Here is a 21,354-nt window from a genome sequence, read left to right as displayed (position 1 = left end):
TTATTGTCACTATGGTAACAATAAAACCTTAACTCTCTTGTTCTTCCTATTAAATATATCAGTATATCAGACATGGCATTTATCTGTGGGTTTATCAACAGGAAACTCAGTACTCATTTCTTTTTTAAAAAAACAAAAGGCAAAAAGAAAATTATGTAAAACTTTGCTCAGTCTCAGCTGGAAAAGAGCCCATGTATTATTGTATCAGTCTATTTCTTGTAACAAATCGGTGCTTCATTATTAAAATGAAAAATTGTCTATCTTCCAAAAAAAGCACCATGTGAACATCTAAGGCCCGTTACTTATAAAATGTCTACTCTGTGCACATTGCTGCTTATTTTATTCAAGTATGTGGATTGATAAGTGCTGCTAACTGCATCTTAGGTGGTTGTATTCTCTTTTCTGAGTTTCCTGTCCGTGGTCATTAGAGAAGATGACCTTGAAATCTTGTGCTCTCATTACAGACTCAAGGGTGAAGGGTCCAGTTCTTCTGGGGACAAACAAGAGTGTAGATTTTTTTTTTTTAACAAGCTGTTGGTTATTGTTTAATTTAAACTGTCAAATATGAAAGATGTTGCAGTGAATTTCTCACTTGAGTGCCTGTACTGAAAAATGTTTGCAATAACTTATATTATGTTCTTGGAGTTAATGAATACAGAAGGATGAAACAGGGGAAAAACAATCAAGAGCCTAAACTTTAAGAGGGAGAAAAAAACACTTGCTCTCCTTTCTCCCTGCTACCTTACTTTAGCTTCTGTCATAATAGGAATTATTATGAATAATAAGCGTATGTATGGAAGAGAGAAAAGCTATACCATTAACTTGTTTATTTGTTTTTAGGTTAACAAAGCCCTTGTCATTTGCGGATTGTGTTGGGGATGAACTACCGTGGGGATGGGAAGCCGCATATGATCCTCAGATTGGTGTATACTATATTGATCACATAAACCGTAAGTATTTTTTCAATTTGCCATATTGATTATATAAGAAGGCACGTCATGATTAGACTTTCTTAAGAGGCTTTTAAAGCATGAATGGGAGTAGGGCAAGATTTCTTGTGAGAGAAGTGTAGTTAAAGTAACAATTTCTGATTTTCAGTAGACAAATTATCCCATTTGTGTGCATGGGTTTGTTGGGGATGGTTGCAGATGTATTATAGCTGGCTCAAAATTATTCATATGACTCTTCATCTTTTGCTGTGGAAGAAGTCCGTGTAATGTGTCATAAATAAAGATTGCTTACATCTGTTGGTATCTGTAAAGTGTATGATGTTTGGTGGCCATTAAATATTCAGTAATGCTCACTGGCAGAGATAGTCTAACATGAGTAACAAAAACTGGCTTCAGTCTAACTACTGAAAGGAACTATTGTAGATAAGGTGGTATGGAGTGTGTGTGGGGTATTTGTAACTTGTATATGAGGTCTGGCAAATGTACTGTAGTTCTAAGAATGTTGTAGAATACATTTCAGGCTATAAATAATGCTGTATTTTGTAGTAATTGGAAAGGGAATGGTGAATGAAAATACTGGGGAAAAATTGCCCTTTGGTATAACATTATTGGCTTTAAAAGGCTTACAAGAAAATCTGCTGATACAAAATGACTACATCTGTTTCTACATATATTTTTAATTGCATGGGAATTATGTCTAAACCATAAAAAACTAATACAAAATATGAAATACAGTGCTTATTAGATTTACTGAAATGAATATATTCCTGGAAGTGTTTCTACCTTCTTTTTATGTGTTCATTACTCCATATTAATTGATACCTTTTTCTATTTTCTCAGAAGTTATTTTTAATAACATAATAGAAGAGATTCCATTTGAGATCAGTACCTGAATATATGTGCCTGCATCTGTCTAGCAGTGCTGTGTACTTACTTAAAAAAATAGTAAGGTGTCTATGGCCATTTGAGATGCTTTAGGTTAGCAGAGACAACTGCACAAGGTCAGTAGATACAGCATGGATGGTAAGTGACCAGTGGTCTTCTGGAACAAAGGTGGAGATGAGGCTCATTACCCTGTGGCATCTCAAATGTATGGGCAAGTGAATCAACTCTGAGATGTCTGAGCTGCTTTTGTAGTCAATAGCTGTCTAGTCAGTACAGCCACTGTAATGTAAAGTGTGATGTAGCTGCCTGGTTGGGCGTCTGCTTTGAAGATGAGCTGATGTAAGCTCCTTTGGTTGGGTTGGACTGGTTGGTTGAACCCTGATAACTAGAATGAGATGGTAGACATCTACTGTGCTTATTGAACACTTGCAGATAGACACCTTATCTTGAACTGAATCCCATCCAGTAACCTCAGTTGGGGTTTTATAGCCTTGTTTTATTGGAATGAGAGTCCTCTGATCTTACAGAGGAGTGTGGTGTTAAATGTTTCTGAACTTTAAAAAATAGGGACGTACCTGGTTGAATTCAAATCACGAAGAAAGAAAAGGATTTGCTTCTGAATCTAAATGCTATTATAAGAGGAAACTTTTTTCTAACTTCTGCTTTGGCCAAAACTATAAAACTTAAAGTTATAACATTTTGAGCAGGCAATCCGCATTTCTGGGCACTTTGAAAGTGCCTTCAGATCACTGCTCTGATAATCGTGCTCTTTTATTCCATACGTGCTCAAAATTTTTAATGAGTTTTAAAAATCTCAGCCTTTTAGTTTTGTTGCTTTTTTTTTTTTTAAGATATTAAATATTTTCCTTATGTTTAAATCCTATTTCTGTGCATTGAAGGTGAATTCCTGCATATTATAAGCTGTTCGTGGGTTGAAGTTCTGATTCACACACATGTAAATGTTGAGGCTTGGACAGCATTGTCTTGGAATTCTTTTGACAGTTGTTAATATACTGCAAACACTAATGCTTCACTTAATACGGAAGAGTTGTGTATATCCATCTGTACGTGTGTCTTTCTGTAGCCGGGACAAATAAGAGTGATTAGCTAGGTTTCTTTGTATTATGTTAATGCCTGTGATGGATGACAAAGTGGTGTACTTTGGTATACTTAAAGTGGTTTCCATCCATTGTTCAGCAGTGCATTTGGTTTCTGTTATAGTAATGTATGTGTTGCTTTGTAGCAATTTCACTGAAACTTCTTATTTTGTGAAGTGGTATATTTTAGTTTTGTACACTGTATTTTGCATAGTGTTTTGGTGAGAGTACCCTTGAGTTGCTGGGAGGTACGCTGCCTAAGTGTCTTATAAGCAGGTCATTTGTCTGACATGCCAAATGTGGAGATTATAACTTCTACTTCATCTGACTGGGGTGCATGTGTTGTTTTGATGCTATTGAAATCTCTAGTATGGAGGTCACTAATAATTAGAGGGGAAAAGCCTTTCTAGAAAGCAGTTTTTGCACCTGCTTACTGCTTTATTAGCAGTGTAATAATTCAGATGTGTTGAATAAGCTTTCTGGATTTGAACTGTTGAAATTCTCTGTCAGGACAGTGGATATGTTAGAACAAGGAAGACTTCTTTACTCTTTCACCTGTATAGATTATACTTTTGTTATTCTCTCTTTTACTGGACAAAGGAAAACTGCACCACTGCTAGGAGGAGGACCAAATGGATAGATGCCTTAAAAAGAGGTTGCGTAAAGTGGGATTTCAGGACCTGTAAATGGCAGTTTGAGGGATAGTGCCTTGGGCAGAAACCTGCTCCCATGTATTAAGTCGGGGGAGGTGACTACGTTTCATGTTCGATGCCTTCTGGCTGGATTTATTTCAGCAAAATGTTTGAGGGAAGGCCCATTGATTCTCTCCTCTTGAATCCCGTAATTAATTCTTCTGAACAGCTTCTCTATTATCTGTCCTCTTTTTCATTTCTTTTTCCAGTATTGTTCCTACTCTGTGCCTCTGTACAAAGCTACATTTGATACAACTGTGAAGTTTCAGATTGTCCACAGGACTTGGAGCTGTTGTAGTAAAACTGGCCAATCTTGTTAAATTTCTCAAACACACCCAATAAACAATGAGCAGCAGGCTAGACCATAGTGCAACAGACTGTAAATTCGGGTGGTCCTACTCATGGTTGTTCCCTCCTTTTCTGTTAAAAACTGAAGGTTGAAAATGTTAAGGGTGGAATTTCCATTAACGTTCAGCGTGGGACTTATTCTGCTCCTCTTGAAGGTGAATATTGGCAAAACTCCCACTGATTGCAAGAAAGCAGTACTAAACTGGAGCTTGCAAAGTTCTAAAAATTCTACCAAATTTCTATAATGAAAGGTTAAATTCTTCAAAAATTATTTAAATCAATATATCTTTTAAAAAAATTAAATATCTTCCCCATCTGTCTAATTATCTGTCTTAGTCCTTTACCTTCCCTTCTCCCATACAAACCTGAGAAAAGCCTACTTCCCTTAACTGCCGGTGGAAACTCAGTTTCTCCTCCACAGAGGGGTAAGAGTTGGCTGTGAACACTCTGCAATTGTAAAACACTCCCTCAGACTTGAGGAACTTGCTTTTGGTGTCAATATGTTTAAGTATAATTTGGGTTTATTATCATCACACATTTTCTATAATTTTCTATATTTTTATGAGGTTTTTTCAAATACATATGGGTGTTTTTTCCTAGCTCTTACTGATTGCCTTAGAGCTTTCTCATCCTTTTGGATGATGTAACCCACTTTGAGAAACACTGACTGAGGTCATTACTTTATGAATATATTACCCCAATTAGGAGTTTTAATGTGATGCTTTCAGCTTCAAGGGAGACCAGATTACAGGCCATCTGGCAAGGCGGAACATGCATATGATGTGGGTAGCTAATACCATAAGGACCTAAATGCTTACCCTGTGGTTCAGTAGCGCCCTTTGTTAGAGGGATGACTGAAGGGATATTATTTGGTGGTCAGGGGCTGAGGAGTACCTTTGGTGCAGGATCCTTCTTACTGTGGTTTGGGGGAGTCCAAAGATTGTATAGCTTATGCTGTTCACTCTTGTAATCGTTATTGCATGTATGTACTCGTGTGTTTATCTACTTCAGCTGTCTAAATTGCTAACATTTACTAATTTTGCTAAATAACATGGTTAGGAACTCAAGGCAATACCAAAAATAACACAAACCTATTACTCGACTTTATTTCATATATCTACAGGCAAAGTCATCGCTTTCACGTTTTTCCAATTCTTCTGCAGGGTTTTCAACATCAGGCGTTAAGTGGCTGAGATGCAAACATTTATGCTCTTAGAGCTTGGATTTGCAAACACTTTTAAACTGATATAATCTCTGAAAGAATTGGTCCTGCTCTGCTGCTACCTCTGGCCTTTTGTTCTGTCCTTGCAATGTTTTTGCTTATACTGGCATGAACATTTGCATGGCCAGACAGTGAATCAGATCAGGGAGCTGATTCGAGTTGAAACTAATCCGGTATGGAGAGAAAAAAAAAAGTTGCTATTTGTTCTCCTTCCCACACCCTATTTATGCAAGCAAGAGAGGGAAGGTGACCTGGGATATGAATGAACGAACAGTCAGGTAGAAGAGACGCGGGACAGCTGCTTTTCATGGTAGCACTGGTTAAAGGTATTTTGAAATTATACCCTTGAACTTTCATCTGTTCTGTGCCCTGTGCAGCCTTGCCATGAAGCAGTTTTGACTCTTGAGGCTGTGATTTCCAGGTGCACTTCTGGAGTGATGGTGGCAGCTGAAGTAGCAGTCATTGCTTGCTCTGGTTCCTGCTCCCACACTGTGTCAGCGTGAGGATGTGTAGTAAACATGGACAACGGGGAAGCGCTTTCCTTCCTGAGGTGTGTGAGTTGTCGTTCCCCACCTCCTCTTCCTTCCCCCAGCTGCTCAGGTTTTCTGATCTAGACCATTGCATGGGATGCGTGTAGATGAACGGCTGTGGAGGTAATGGGAGCAAGAAAGAGAAACTTCTACTTCTGGCTTGACATGAATAGTCTGAGGGAAGCCCAGGCTGGGATAAGTTCTGCCTTGCCTTCAGCACCCTATGTATTCCTAAAGAACTTATCCCCTTTACTTCCAGTTCTTATTTTTAGGCTCAGGAATAACCAGGCAAGTTGATAAAATTGCTTTCACCACCCACCACTAAGCTAACTGGCATTATCCTGTGATGGTTGATAGCAGACATTATTTTTCCTCTTCTGATGTTATAATGATGTTATAATGATCTAGTTAACTTATAAAACACGTATTCTGCTGTTAGTAATGTTTAGTGGCAAAGGTAACAGAAAGGAACTGAATGACAGTATTTAAAAGATAAGGATGGGAAGGAATAGCTACTCCTAGCCCAGTAGTATTTCAGACCATCACATCACTTTCTTTTTGCCACTCTCTGCATTGTATTCAATATGATTTTTCTTCCTGCCATCCACCCCCAGCATTTTTCTTCAAAACGGAGTTGGACATCTACCTTTTCTGCTTCTGCAGCTCCTCCCTTAGTTTTAATTGTCCACTTTGGAAGCATGAATGCATCTTTCCCAGAGACTGCTTTCTACCACTGTTTCATCCACAAAGAAAAAGAAAATTGAGTCAGAGTGATGCTAAAACATCAGGAAGCATAGAGATAGAGGGATTTGTGTCTGCTTAGCTCGAGAACAGAATTCACTGGAGGTCCCTATTTCCCCAATTGGTTTCCTTTCTTCTTAAAATTTCAAAGCCTAGCTATTTACCTACGCTGTTTGACACTTATAACACAATTATTTTAACTACAGGTATTCTATTTCTTGTTGTAATCTTAAAGGCTTTCATGCCAGTTAACGCCTGTGCAACTGGTTTATCTAACACAGGGATTTTTGTGGATAGACTGACTCTTCTCTGCTCCAGCCTGGGACTCTAGTAAATCTGCATCTATGAAAGTGTGCCAGACTGTATTTTCAGACAAGGAAGAAATCTGAAAATCCCACCATGAGTCTGCAATTACCATTAGCTTGAGGGAGTCGAATGGTGTATCATGATCATAAATGTGCACTGTTTGTTCCCATGACCCATCACCATCTTCTAAGCAAGTAGTGACATGCAAGCATTTGGGAAACAATTGTGAAGACTCTACTGTCAGCAAACACACATGGTGAAAACCCAAGTGCAGTATATCTTACCTATAAATAAGATTCAAGATATCTTCTCTGCCCCTTGGCTATAGGAAGGGATTAGAGTAATCTGGTGCATGCCGGCTTCAGAAGGAGGGATCAAGCAATGAAGGCTCTGGTTTAAAGAATATTTTAGCTGCTGACTTTTATGTAAAGATCATATTTGCGTGTTTTTCTTATGTCTTAGTTCTGATAGCCATAGCAGTAGAACATTACCTACTTACTGGATAATATAGAGCTAAATGCTCAGGGTTTCTACTGCATTTGACTCTAAGATATACAAGCATATGCTACCTGATATCTAGAGGAAACTAATGTGCCATAAGAATAACATGTTCATTATTTCTTTGTAAAAATCTCTGAATAAATATTTATTGGAAATCTGCTCATGCTTGCACAGTATAGCTGGAAAACATTCTCATTTTATCTCATTACTCAAATTCAAGCACAGAATTATTTTATGGAAAAGTGAAGAAGGTATCTGGAAGAGAGGAGGCATTTTTTTGTGTGCAGGTTCTATGGCAGGAAACAAACTGTAGAGAACTCAGTTCAGAGCATACTCTGAATAACCTAATTTTCCTTCATGTTTCTCTTTAGAACCCATATTCCATCTTATTATGTGGTAGAATGTGATTTTTCTTTGAGTATCCAGCAATGTTTTAGATCATTTTTAAGACGCTGTATGTGTCACTTTGTTGGGCTGCACGGTCTTACTGAAACTGCTGTCTCTGTAATATGCTATTCTTTATTTTTATTACCTATTGAACAAATATATCAGTGTGAAATGATATAATATTTGTTTGTGAATTCTTCCTCAAATTTTTGGGTACGAATTACTTTTCTTGTTGTTTGAGTTTGAATTGTAAGTATTTTAAAAAGCAGGGGAAAAAAGGAATAAGAAAAAAAATGCATTTAGAAAGCCCTCTGGTATGTAAACAATAAAGTGCATTCCTTAAGCCAGTCTAGTAACACTTGGTTATTCTCCCTGAAACTAGTGCTAGTACATTTGCTTCTTTGCTGTTCGTTAAGATTTGCATCTCCGTTGCCTGCAATATTTGTTATGCCAGTGGAAGTACAATGAAGTAATATTTGCACTCTTTTTTTTTTTTTCCTAAGTGTATTTTTGTCTGACTGCAGGCAAAAGTACTGGAGATTTGAAAGCCAGTTTGTTTATCAAGAAACGTGGGACATACTTGTAGAATAAACATATCTATAGTGATTACGTAATGTTGTTGATAAAATTGCTTTCACCACCCACCACTAAGCTAACTGGCATTATCCTGTGATGGTTGATAGCAGACATTATTTTTCCTCTTCTGATGTTATAAGTCAAAGGGTTGTTGTTGATTTTGTCTGTGCCATCTTGGGACATTTTTGTGCAAGATACCATTGAAATCTTGATCCTCCTTGGGCGCAGCTGGCCCCGGTTTGGCTTGCCTGCAGCCCTTTTCCAGGGGCTTGCCTTCAGCATGTAGTAGGCTGCTTTCCAGGTATCCCTTCCTTCTCAAACCACCTCTGTGGAGTAGGATGTAATCCTACCACAGCAAAGGCATTGGGGGCTGTTCAAAAACCAATCTGGGTTTAGCTTGCACACTTTCTTCAGCCACTAGGGTTCAGGAGAAGCACCTGTGATGAGGGGTCCTGAATGTAGTCAGCTACTGGGTTTGAGGTTTTGAGGCTTGTGTTACTCTCTTGAAGGTGGCGTTCTGTTTGGTTGGAGGTAGTAGTCCTGCAATTACTATCCAAGATAACCAGAGATGACAAGTGTAATGGAGTTATCTTTTTATCACTTACTATTTGAGGCAGAGAAATTGCCACCCTGACACAGAGTACCTGGCTGGGTTGTGACATGGTGCAGCCGTCTGTGTGTGGCACAATTCTGCATAAGTCAGGACCACCCTCTTTTGAGGACTCAGCCATTGCAGTTTTGCCACCTCTTGTCTTGTATTGTACTTCTGGTTTCCAGGTCTGGAAACTTTCCTGTAAGTTGGTATATGAGGGAGGAGGTGCATGGTATTGATGAGTAGATCCATACTTAAGATTCTAATGGATGAGTAGATCTATAAGTAGGCTTGCTGCTGCCAAAAAAAGGATGTCTAGTTCCTTCCCCGGCTGGGTTCTTCCTCCTCCTTTATACTGGCCCATTGGACCTTTGGTAACACGGCAGAACTCACCTAACCTGCCAGAACATGATGTATCTGTTTTCATGTTATCTTTTGGAGCCAGTGAGTGTTTGGGTGGGTTTAGTGCATCGAATAGGCTTTGTGTGGGATTGAGGCTGTGCGAAAGAGAACATGTGAATGTGTAACGTTGGGGAGTGTGGGTTGAGGTGACGTGGTGGAAGCCATCACTGCCAAAAAGGAGGGCTATTACAGCAGCTCCAGCTGTGACACACAACTCCCCCCTGCTCCTCTCCCTACAGATCTTAGGTCACTGGTCCTCGTTTCTAGCCAGGTCAACTAGTTTCCCTTGGAATAGCCTCTCTTCTGAGATGGTGGTTCTGCTACGTTTACAAACTGGAATAATATGGGCATGTGTTTAAACAGATGAGAGTTCTCTCTTCAGGATGAAAAGTGTAATGCCACGATTTTCTCTCCTCTTGCTATGTATGTGCCCTTCTCAAGTAGCAATCTAGTATCTCCGGCATTTTTTTAAGTAGGAAACCTTGAGAGTACTTGTTCTGTAACTGTGTTACCTAAATGCAATGTGTCTGACTGAAGAGAGCTTACATGTGGGTCATTCTAGAGCCAATCAATGCTATTATTTTGTTTGGCAAGGGGAGATGTTGGAAAACTATTGCTTCCACATATTGTTAATCCTGTAGTAAAATGTCCAATTCTCTCTTGTCTAGCAGTAGGGCGTCAGGGAGCCATTCCCTTCCCTGTGGGATTTTCTAGTGGGATTTTAATTTCGTGTATTTTAGGGAAATACGATCTACTGCTGATAAGGTAATAGTTTCCTTCTGTTCAAGTAGACTGTAAAAATTTGGCAGAGCTTCTTGATAGCAGACAGGAACATAACATATGAAAATATCTCATTTTAAAAAAATGGCATGCCTGACTATCGCCTGTATCCTAAGTATAGTATATATCCTATGTATAATTACACAGAACATGCATAACATTGCTGCCCTTGAAAAAAGTTCTAGCCAAAGGAATAAACAAAACTTTCAAAGCGTAAAGTCAGTCCTGGCATTTTGGTTTTGAATTACTGTTTGGGCCAAATTCTTTGCTGAGTTTAAGTCCATCAAACCTGGCTGGCAGTGAGCCAGGAGGAGTGCATTTCATGAATAGCAGTATGATTAAAGCCAGCGCAGCTTGCTTTGCTATGTTACAGGGCTGTGATCATTTCAGTGCACAGGAACGTCCTTGGGTGGAGCGTGCCATCCTGCCACTTGGTGCGGTTCCGCTGGGTGAGACCTCAAGTGTTTTCTGTCTCACAGAATTTCCCCCCAGCGTGAGTAGTCACTCAGATCTTTAAAAATAGGAGGAAATAAATCGCTTGTTTATAATTTTTTATAAATTTATTAACTATGCACTTGCAGTAATTTATTTAAAGTTAAATTAATTGGTTTTAAATTAAGATCTCTTAGTAGAATTGAGTAATTTTGATTTGCAAGTGGCTTTGCCAAATGACGCTAAAACCAAGTGAAATTAGGAATGTGTAACCTGAATATTAAGCGTGCCACCACCCTCCTCATTCTGTTACTATGGATCATTATTTTGCATTGTGAAAATTGCATTGCAGAGGAAGTTGGCAGATAAAGATTTTTTAAAATCTAAGCAGTGCTCTTGATAGAGCTTGATGTACAACTCTTAGTTGTTTAAAGATCCATTTTAAGGAGATTCCTTTAGTTCATATCTAAGTTTATGCCACAGAAAATGATGGCCAGTGCATCGTCTTCATTTTCTCTAGAAGAAACAGCTGAACTCTTGAATTTAACTATCTGGTGATGCAGAAAGTGTTGGAGAGGACATGCTCAGGGGGTGGTTTGTTCGTTCTCCACTGCTGATCACTGAAGTCCAGTTAGCATTTTCTAGAACAGATTACAACCCTACAGCTCTGTCCAGTGTTCATAACCAGTGCTTACTCCTCCCCTGGCCAGCAGAAAAAAAATCTCCTCATCTGTCTAGTTAGCAATCTGTTTGTTGCATGATTCGTACCTGCTGCAGACAAGGTTGTAGTGCATCCTGTTGCAGTCACCAGTGGAAACATTTACCTGCCCTAAAAAAGGAATGAGATCTTCCAAGTTTATTTTACATCAGCTGTTGAATGGTAAGGCTAGGAAAATGTTTGAATGCCCTTTGTGGTTTAAATCTCACTCTTTGATTTAAGCATGTGAAGGGCTTCACATTTTGAAACGCTCAGCAAGCTGTTCCCACAATGACATGCATGTAACTATCCCAATAATGTTCTTGTGTTTACAAGTTTGACCTTAACAGCAGGTGCTTCAAACATTTTTGTCCAAGGAAAAGAGTCTTTATCTTTGTGAGACTTTACTCTAAGAAGTCTAAATATTTGTTTTTGAAAGGACAACTCTGCTTTTTAAAAAATTTTATTGGGTCTTGGAAGGTACATGTGCTCAAATGAACATACTTTTCAAAATGCAGCACTACAGTACGAGAAATATCATCCATAGTTCTGTCTTTGTTTTTTTTCTCTGTGGGGTAAACCTACTGATTGAAATTGAGACAACTGAAAATTTTAAATGAACAAGCGTATGGTGCTGCTACACAAGCATATGTTTTTATATATATATATATATAAAAAAAACCATATATATATTAAAAAAAATACATAACATATATATGAGAACAACTTGCCAAACAAGTGATACGCTTTTTTGGGTTTTCCACTTCATAATATTTAAGAAGACATAGAGTGAAAAATACTCTAGAGTCTTCTCTGCTTGGTAAAAGCTGAGTAACAGTTCTGGGGTGGTCATTCCAGTACTGCTTTGCTTTTTCCAGGATTGTGTATTTTCCCAGAATAAAATGCATTTGTTCTGGAATAAAATACATGCAGATAGAATTGACTGAGAATAGTTTGGCCAGTCATTGTACCTACACAGGCAAATACCCAAACCTCAGTATGCTGAAGTTAGTGTGCAATTTTTAAAACGCAGGGTTACCTTTAACTCATTTATGACTGTCAGTATAAAAGATGTTAGCTCATACAATCATGGTATTGTTTTGCACATGCAGCTTGGAGAGGCAGAAAGAAAATGTTTGATTGTATTTGTCAGCAATACAAAATAATCTGCCGTTGATCAGCTTTGTCCTTCTCTTGCAGTCACAAGGACAGGGCATCTGTAGGCCATGTTTTAGGACTCTGCAGGCTACATTTGGTCTTTGGGCTGCATGTTGAGCAATCCTCACTTAAAACCTACAAGGCAATTACCTATAACATGCTCGAAGATGAGACCTTCCAATCTTGTAAGATTATTTGGTGGCTGCTGGTTGCACTCTTAAAACACTATCACATCATTACATTCTTCTAAAAAACCAACATAACTGCATTTATCCTATTTGATCATTGACCCATGAGAATACTGCTTCATGCTCTTCATCCTGCTTCACAAAAAAGGACAGCTCTGGAAACCGGCACTTCTTATCTTGTGTAAATAACTGTGAATGTGGAGGTGTGTTAAAGCACAACAGCAATAAGTGGCTACGGATAGAACATGTGTTGACCATTTAGGAGAGAAAAGTTATCGATTTGCTTCTTTGTGTGCCTGATATCTTTGTGGAAAAGAGCAGATGGCTATAAACATGGATATATGTGTGTGTGTGTCCGTAGCTATAGTTAGTTTTTTGGAGAGAGTGTTCCTGTTGGGGTTATTGGAAAACCAACTGTGTATAAAGCTTTCTCTGCTTTAATCTTTTATGCACCACGCTTGGGTTTATGTGATTTCTACTCTCTATGTATGCATTGTGTACATCTAAGAGATACCTTTCCCCAGTAGAAATACAAAAGCTTGTCATGTTTGTAAATGGTGGTGGGGGTCACCAGCATGGGGGCGGGGGGGGAATGTATCTGTATTTATTTTTAAAAGCATCAGTAGTTCCATAGACATTGTCAGTTTAGGATTCTACAGGGTTAGTTTTATGGGATGCTTCTTTTTATTTGCATGTCTTTTGGTTTATGTGATATTAACACCAAAAAAAGCTTTTGAAAAACTGGTAGTTAGTCAGTATGGGAAATTGTTATTAACCAGAACCTGTCCTTATCAGCTTTTGCTGTTACAAGATCTGTTTTCATATATGGAGTTGAAAGAGTGCCTTCTCCCCAAGAGTGCACTTCAGCTACAGTTTAGAGCAATCAGGTTGGTTCTGCTGCAGTTCTTTTTTCCCCCCATGTCTTCAGCCACGTGTTCCCGTCCGTCCCCCGTCCTGTCCGTCCATGTTTCCCCGTACCCCCCCGCCCCCCGCATTGGTTCTCACAGTAAAGCAATTCAGAGAACTAAAGTGGCAGAAATCTGACCCAAAGAATAAACTTTCCTCCTCCTTTTTGCAGAAAAATTCTGAAGTAAATACTTTGCACTTAAATACTTTGGTACTGAATGTTACTTTTTATCTCTGTAGATCTATGTAGATTTATAGTATGTAACTTACAAAGAAAATGCAGTATGGTGCACGTTTGCATTTCAAACTTTTCATGGCTATGTCTTGTGAGAATGTTTTTGTACTTAGTACAGCTTTAAAGGAAGAATATTCATTGTACAGCTTCAAAAAGTGCTGAACTAAGTCAGGAAATATTAATGATAAGATTGAACATTCAGCCTTAACTCTTCCTCTTTGCATGTTTACATTAAAAAAAAAAATCTTAAAACCTACAATTAGATTGATCTCATCACATACTTTCTTAATATACACCACTATGTTATGTCTAATCCTCGTCTACATGTTCTATGCAAGTCTGTCTTCTCCGTGGCGGCTGGAGTTAAAATGGTTGACCTGAAGCCCTTCGTGAATTAAGGGCCTGTTCCAGCCTACTCACTTATATTCCCTGGGTAGTCAGTGGAAAGAAGTACACACCTCAAAAAGGCAGTTCGGTCCCATGTATCTTGGGCACCTGTCTTTGGTGGAGTGAAGTGCCCTCTGAGGGCGGTGCTCTCTGTCTATTGACTATAAAAGAAAGTTGTATCTTGGATCAGATGCCTAGCAGTGATGGGGATGGAGTTAGGTGAGGTGATGTGGAGAGTTAATGTTCTGTTAGTTCAGTTACAGGGGAAAAGATAAAACTGTTTTTGTAGAGGGAAAGGAGAGAGATAACCATTAGAAAACATGAATAACATATGGTTGTAAAAATTAATGAAGTGGGGAGGAGGGGGGTTGAAAAAATGTAATAGCTAAGATTACTTTTCATTTTTGTTCAGAAGTGCATTCAATTTTAAGATGTCATTGAAAGGCGTTATTGCTCCAATTATTTCCAAATACTCTCATGCAAAAAATAGCTTTTTCTTGAGTTTTAGGATGTTATTAACTCAAGGTTGAAGATGTGGGAATGATCTACATAAGCATTTACCTATTGTACCCTAGTTCCTAATTTTGCAATTGATCCCTTAAATACTGTTTCTTACACACACTATTGTGGCAAAGAAAAACTTAAGTAAAATTGAGCATCTGCTTAGTAACCAAAGATAAGCTACGGTTTACACTTCTGTAACTGTGGATTACAGGCAAAGAAACAATTTAGTTGTGAACGGATTTCAGCAAAGGTCTCTTTAAATCCTTTCTTTTTCTCCTATAAAGAAACAACACAAATAGAAGATCCCAGGAAACAATGGAGGCGAGAACAAGAGAGAATGTTAAAAGATTATCTTATGGTAGCCCAGGATGCTCTCAGTACTCAGAAAGAACTGTACCAGGTGAAAGAACAGAGGCTAGCACTTGCACTGGATGAGTATGTACGGTTGAATGATGCCTACAAAGAAAAATCAAGCTCTCGTACAAGCTGTAAGTACAGTAGAGAACACAATGTAACTTCTTTGATCTGTGCCTTGCGGGGGATCCTGTTTCTCTTTAGGATGAGTTTTCAAGGTTTGCTATGAACACCTTGTACTCTGGCTTTTTTAGAGATAGCATCCCTACTTCTTGGGGTTTTTTTTTTATTTTTTTTAATATAAAGCTATTCTGCTGGAGAGAACCCTCTTCTCTCTGATACAATTGAACTCCTTTGAGCCGTGGTTTAGAGCAGTTGGCTCTGAAATCTATTTTGTCATGCAGCTTGTCAGAACAAAATTCTGCCAGATCTAGGTTCAAAGTAAATAGGATCTCTTGCGCTTCATGGCTGCATACTGAAATGACCCTACTGTGTTGACAGGTGTCTGCAATAGACAGAGGAGGGAATTTGTTGCTGCTTTGTAAGAATAGCATGCAATAATTTTGTAGCCTGTGTGCTGTGATCAGGGGTGAAGTAGAGATACATGTTGCAATGTTGGGCAAGGAATTGGCATGCAGTAAAGTGCTGTCAGAGGCCTGTCGTTGGCCAAACATCTCTCTTAGTGTGATAAAAGTAACGTGCAGCTGCGGAAGAACTGAGTGGCAGACCTCTGAGGCTTCTGAATAAATCTTCTTCTGCTTTCCAGAAATCTCCTTAGAAGTTACAGCTTCCAGAAGGAGGTGATTGCAAGATGGCTCAGTTAGAAGAATGAGAACAGAAAGCAGGAGATAGAAAGCCAGGGAGAATGAGGTGCTACTTTAGGATCCTGGGATAGGCAAAGGAGGAGAGATAGCAAATAGTGGTAGGGGAGAACGGGGAAATTTTGATTATTCATTAATTATTGCCATCCTGCAATGCTGACTACTCTCTATTATATGTTTTTCTGCACTTTGTAGTTTTAGATCAATGTGGATTCCTCAAGGAAGGGATTAATTAATGATTTAAAAGTACTTAAATATTTGTCCTTTTTTGTCTTTTTAAAAAAGTGTTCTCAGGTTCCTCATCAAGCACAAAGTATGACCCTGACATTCTGAAGGCTGAAATCTCCACTACAAGATTAAGGGTGAGAGTGCTTAACTCATATTCATTTGTATTCTGTGTGCAAAGTTTATGACTATAGAATAAGCAAAGCTTGAACTAGCAGATGTATCTTGTATCCTGGTACTGAAACCTCCTAATATTCTCATTAAATACCATTCAAAGGTTTTTAATGAATTTTTAAAGCTCTGTTACTTTCAGATAACACATTTTGGGGAAATTTAGACAGATATTCTAATTAGATGTGGGTTTAAATAAATCTGATAACTATTTTCACTTGTAGGCTTTTGTTTTTAAAAGGAAGAGTAAAAATCTTTAGGTGAAAATAGAAAAGTAGTTAGGCCAAGGTGAGCTGCAGCTAGATGATTGTTTTTACACAATCTTTCTTCTGTGAGAAAGGCACCATTAGCTACATGAACTGCCTCACAAATTTCTGTTGGTTTAAAAAACACTTTTCAATAATGGTGTGAAACTTTGCTCTGTTTTGTCAAAATGGAATGGTTCAGATCAAGAATGAAAGTTTGTGTTTGTATTTTGAAATTGCTAATGAACAAAAATCCATTATTTGGTCAACTGTGTTCAGTATGGTCACTAACAGACTCCATATAAAGAACTTTCATTCACAGGTTAGTCTCTGGTGAATTTATCTTGAATAAGGAGGAAATGGTGTGGAAGACATTTAAAATCTATATAGGGAGTTCATTTATTTAAGCTGTGGCATATAATGTTCGATGGATAGCCTAGGCTTTCTGTAGTAGTTAGTAATGAAAACAATTAGATTAAACCATGCAGGTTAAAAAGGCAGCACCTCACAGCATAGTCCTTCGATGAGGGCTGGAATACAGACTCTGCAGTAGCAGAAGCAGTGCAAGCGATAGCAGTTACTCAGCTCTTCCATTGCCCCCTCCTGGTTTCTGCACAGAGCAGCACTTATAGAAGCCTCTGAGAGCAACATCCTCCTTCACCTGGAGTAAGAGTTATGATTAGGAGTCTAAACAATTAATGTTTAAAAGGAACTGTGGAATAGCTCATTAAAATTTTAAAACCCAGTATAAATCAGGGATGGAATACACTGTAAAACTGGCATCCGGATGTTGTTCTCCTGACTGCTTGTACACCTGTTCATCCCTACCAATCTCAATTTGTAGTCCCTTATCCTTTAAGGATAAGGAAAGGTGGCTAGTGAGAGAACTTATTTCAACACTGGAGGAGATGGGAGAAAAAATGTTGTAAGTTTAGTAGGGAGAATCAACAGCAGTGAGGACTCTGTCAGGAACAAGAATGGAAAGACAAGGCGAGAGCTTCTTTCTAAAATGAGTGGAGCGGTAACAGATGTTCCCTTTGGCCAGGAGATCACTAGTATATTTGGGAAGTTATCAGTGTTGTTGAAGAACAGAACACATGATCAAATTTAAATATAATCACCTACAAGTCAAAGAGGGGAAAATTCAGACATGGTCCTGTGCTCAGTTTTTCCTGTTACTTAGCTCTGATCACCTCCCAGCTCAAGATGCAGAAACACTGAATCACCTCTTGGCTGCGGATCTACAATTTGTCTGTTCACTGAGGAGGGAGGCAGATGTGTTGATCATAGTAATTCATTTTTTGGAGGTGCTTTCCTCTCTTCATTGTTCTTGGAGTCAAGGAGCCTAATATCCTGTTGGTTCCCAACACCTGATTTATTGGCATTGCAAAGTCCAGGTTGCATATGTGCCTAAAACAGGTGACCTGAATCTTGTCTGCAGAGTTTAGAAGGGTGCGAGTCCAAGAATATCTGTATCAGCATAAAGTGTGTTGTCATCCAAAGCCACTGGATATGAAAATCATTGAGATAAGAAAAAGTGGAGCCCTGTGATGCTAGGGCTGGAAAGTGGTTTTCATGGAAGATGGCAAGAGAGGTATGACTATTATCATAGTTTACCCTTATTTGAATGTTTGAAGATGCTTTGCTAATAGGCCACCTTTTGGCATTTTACAGTATATGCATGTGTGGACTTAATGGGAAACAAAGTTAGTCATTAGTAAGCTGCTAGCCAGCTAGTTAGAATTTGCATATTGTTCAGTGAACTATTAGGTCAGATGTACTAAACCTGTTTCTCTCTCACACTGGCTGAGGCTTACTGGTATCATCAGGTTAATGGTGGCTGGACGGGGAAACTTGGCATTTGAGGAAGTTCTGAATTGGCCTTTGACCTTTTCCTTGTTAGCTGTGCTTAACACATGCATGTGGAGCCTTTTGGATACACAAATTGCCTATTGTGCAATAGGTCGTGGAGAAAATACGACAGAAGTCAGACAGATGTTAAATGAAATAAGCAGGAGAAGACAGACCTTTCTCACAAGATTAAAACTGAAGGATCTGATCCTGCAGTGGGCTTTGAGTCAGGCCATTTGGGGTCTTAATTAGTAATCGGTAAGATAATTCAGACAACATAAAGCATACGTGATCACAGTATGTTTTACGCGTATGCAGCGAGTAGGGGATGCACCTTTATAAAATAACGAGAGGTTTTTTGTCATTGTTGTTCCATTAGTATTTGAGTGCTGGGAATAGACGGGGGTTAGCACAGGAGCCTGCTTGAAGATGCAGTTAGAAGGAGGAAGCGAGAGGCCTGTCAGGTGACTTAAGATGATGTGCAGAAGCAGCAGGAAGGGGGTGAAGGATAATACAGATGAAGAGTTGTGAAAAAGCAGGAGTTACATGAAAGTTTTGAAGGAGAAGACAAGGAGCACAAGAATAGTTTAATGCAAGTATGATGCAGTAAACAAAGAGTCTATATTATGATGTAGGTCATGTCCTTCTAGGATAATGTGCCTAACTCACATTTCTTGATAATGAAATGATCATGAATTACAGCAGAGGACACTCAGAAGATCATCTTGAGGAAAAATGTAAGGGTTTCTGAGAGATCCAATCCTCTAAGTTGAAATCCAGTGTGCCTTCTGCTATTATTCTAAATTCATATTTCTGATTTAAAAAAAAAAATTTAGCCATTCTGCATTCCTCAGAAAAGTTGGGACTTCTTTCATATTTTACACATTACCTGGAACGTAAAGGTGATATCTTCTCATTTTCTATAACCTTGATCAGAATACTTGAGAGATGATTATTGGGGTTTTTGTGCTAGTCAGGGAAGAAATAGTTAAGGAGCGCTGAATGTATACTTAGAGACATTGCCTGTTTATCATGCTAACTATTTATTATGGTCAAAATAAAAACAGCTTTCTGTCAGGCAAAGCAACTAGTGGTGATAGTTTCCAAAAGCCTGAACCTAATCCCTCATCTAGAGAACAGATTTTGCTTTGGAGAAAATGGAGATTGAAAGCATTTTATTTCTGTCACAGAAAATTTGTTAGCCAGAAGCTACAAACTTGAATGCTTAAGTATCATTCACAAACCCATACAAAGAACTCTGCAAATCACTGGTTATTTTAGACATACCAAGCATTTTAAGCCTCTTGGAAAGCTACAGCAGCTGCTGATGCTCAGTACTTCTAGTCACCTGGCATGTTGGGAATCTTGCCTTTTTTCTTTTTTTTTTTTTTCTTTTTTTTATTTGAAGAATAGCACCAAGTAGGAAGTTTAAGGGGATTTGGATACAAAAAGTCTTGGAGACGTATTTTGAAATTAATTTCAGTTAAAGTGGTCAAATTCTTCATTTTAATATAATTCATTTTTCAAAAGAGTTGAATACCTGAGGACCTATGTGAAAACAAGCAAGAATTTCACAGTGGTAGGTGAGAGCAGGGGACTTCCAGCAGGCTTTTCCTTTTTTACCTTACTGATTGGGAAGGTAAAAAGCCTAACAATATCTGGCTAGCACATAGAGTGCAAACAAGCCAGGTTAGATGTATAAATACCAAAATTTGGGACTCCACATTTCAAGGAGGCATTTCTGTCTCTATGTGTATACTGAGGATTAATTTTAATTTGTGTTAAAGTACACTCCTTTTATAGGTGGTCCAGAAACTTTGTTTTAGTACGTTTGGGAAGTATGACTTAAAAAATTAAATGGAGGGTTTTTTTTATTTAATCTTGATTCATAAATATTTTGTAGTGTACTCACATCTGCTAACATCTGAAATAGCAATATTAAGATTAAAAAGCAATTGAGCATGCAAATTTAGGGAAAGTAGGGAATGTTTTGCCAAAGACATTTCTATTAAATAGATGCATATATTTGCGATCCAAATGTGTTCAGTGATTGTCGTCTTTGAATTAAATGAATATGAATTATATATTTAGGGATCCAATGTCTGTAAAGCTTTATGAGAAAGGATGGTTCATAGGAGGAAAAAAAAAAAAAGGAGCCCACACTTTGTCTTTTACAGTGCAAATGACTTGAGAGGTTCCTGGAATGAAAAAGTGAAAATATAATAAGCCTAAAAATAAACAGGGATGTCCCTGTAGGACAGTTGGAATGCATGCTTAACAAGTGAGAAGTAAATTACTTGTTAAAGTTCTCTCAGGTTTAATAACACAGTGTGGTATCGATACAAATAAGGAATGTGATTTAATCTGCTTGTGTCCCTTTAATACTAAAGCATGTTGCCCATAGACATTAGGAAGAGAACGGATCCTTTTGTTTTTAATATGTGTCAGTAGAGCAATTTACTCTCTTTTTTTTGTCTCATTTGATGTAGAGAATACATTAGTTGTTCAAAGCCATGTGTTCTGCCGTTTAACAAGAGGAATTTTCTAACTCTTGCTTTGATTTAACACACAAGGTTAAGAAGCTGAAGAGGGAACTCTCTCAGATGAAGCAGGAGCTGCTGTACAAGGAACAGGGCTTTGAAACACTGCAACAGTGAGTAAAAGAAAATAGTTGAAACTGACTTAATTCAGTTGCGTGATTTCTTTTTTTGGCATGGAATTGAATCCATCTTATGTGAGATAATTATTGGGGGGAAAAATAAGCATCTAATAACTCTTTTTGTTGTAGTTAGGATGCAGGAAATCCGTAGAAATGGCAAACCTATTGTGCAAGTGTTAACATGAGAAATCTGTTCTCCCTCCTATTTTTTTGCCATGAGGTAGCTTGTGTTGCAAAAAGGCAGAAAGAAGGGCAGTGCTTAAGAGTCCGAAGGAAGAATTTAGTTGCTTTGTGTATCCTGTTTAAAAAATAATTTAAAAAAAAATTGAAAAAGTAATTAGGTCTTTATGTCCTCCTTCCCCCACCTCTGAGCTCAAAAGAGAGAGAGAGAGAGAGAAGGGTGCTGTTCTTGGAGGTATAAATGGTGCACAACTGTGCAGGGTTTGAAATGAGTCACAATTTGAGGATTAGAGACCTGACTTTCTTTGTTCCAGTTGCTGGGATGCCTGGTG

The 21,354-nt window shown here is 38.3% G+C and overlaps 1 protein-coding gene across 1 annotated transcript in view; it reads left to right on the top strand.

The window, feature by feature from the left end:
• The first annotated feature begins 846 nt into the window (after positions 1-846).
• The window catches only part of WWC2 (WW and C2 domain containing 2), a 65,175-nt gene continuing 44,667 nt past the window's right edge, over positions 847-21,354 (top strand). The window contains 4 exon segments of the mRNA XM_009330684.1: positions 847-950; positions 14,801-15,004; positions 15,977-16,053; positions 20,757-20,836. Coding sequence (XP_009328959.1) covers positions 14,854-15,004; positions 15,977-16,053; positions 20,757-20,836 — 308 coding nt within the window. The 5' untranslated portion in view covers positions 847-950; positions 14,801-14,853.

The sequence above is a fragment of the Pygoscelis adeliae genome, unplaced genomic scaffold, assembly GCF_000699105.1.
Source record: "Pygoscelis adeliae isolate BGI_AS28 unplaced genomic scaffold, ASM69910v1 Scaffold167, whole genome shotgun sequence".
Classification (NCBI taxonomy): Eukaryota; Metazoa; Chordata; class Aves; order Sphenisciformes; family Spheniscidae; genus Pygoscelis; species Pygoscelis adeliae.
The sequence above is the reverse complement of the archived record's forward strand: the minus strand, read 5'-3'. Positions and strand labels throughout refer to the sequence as shown.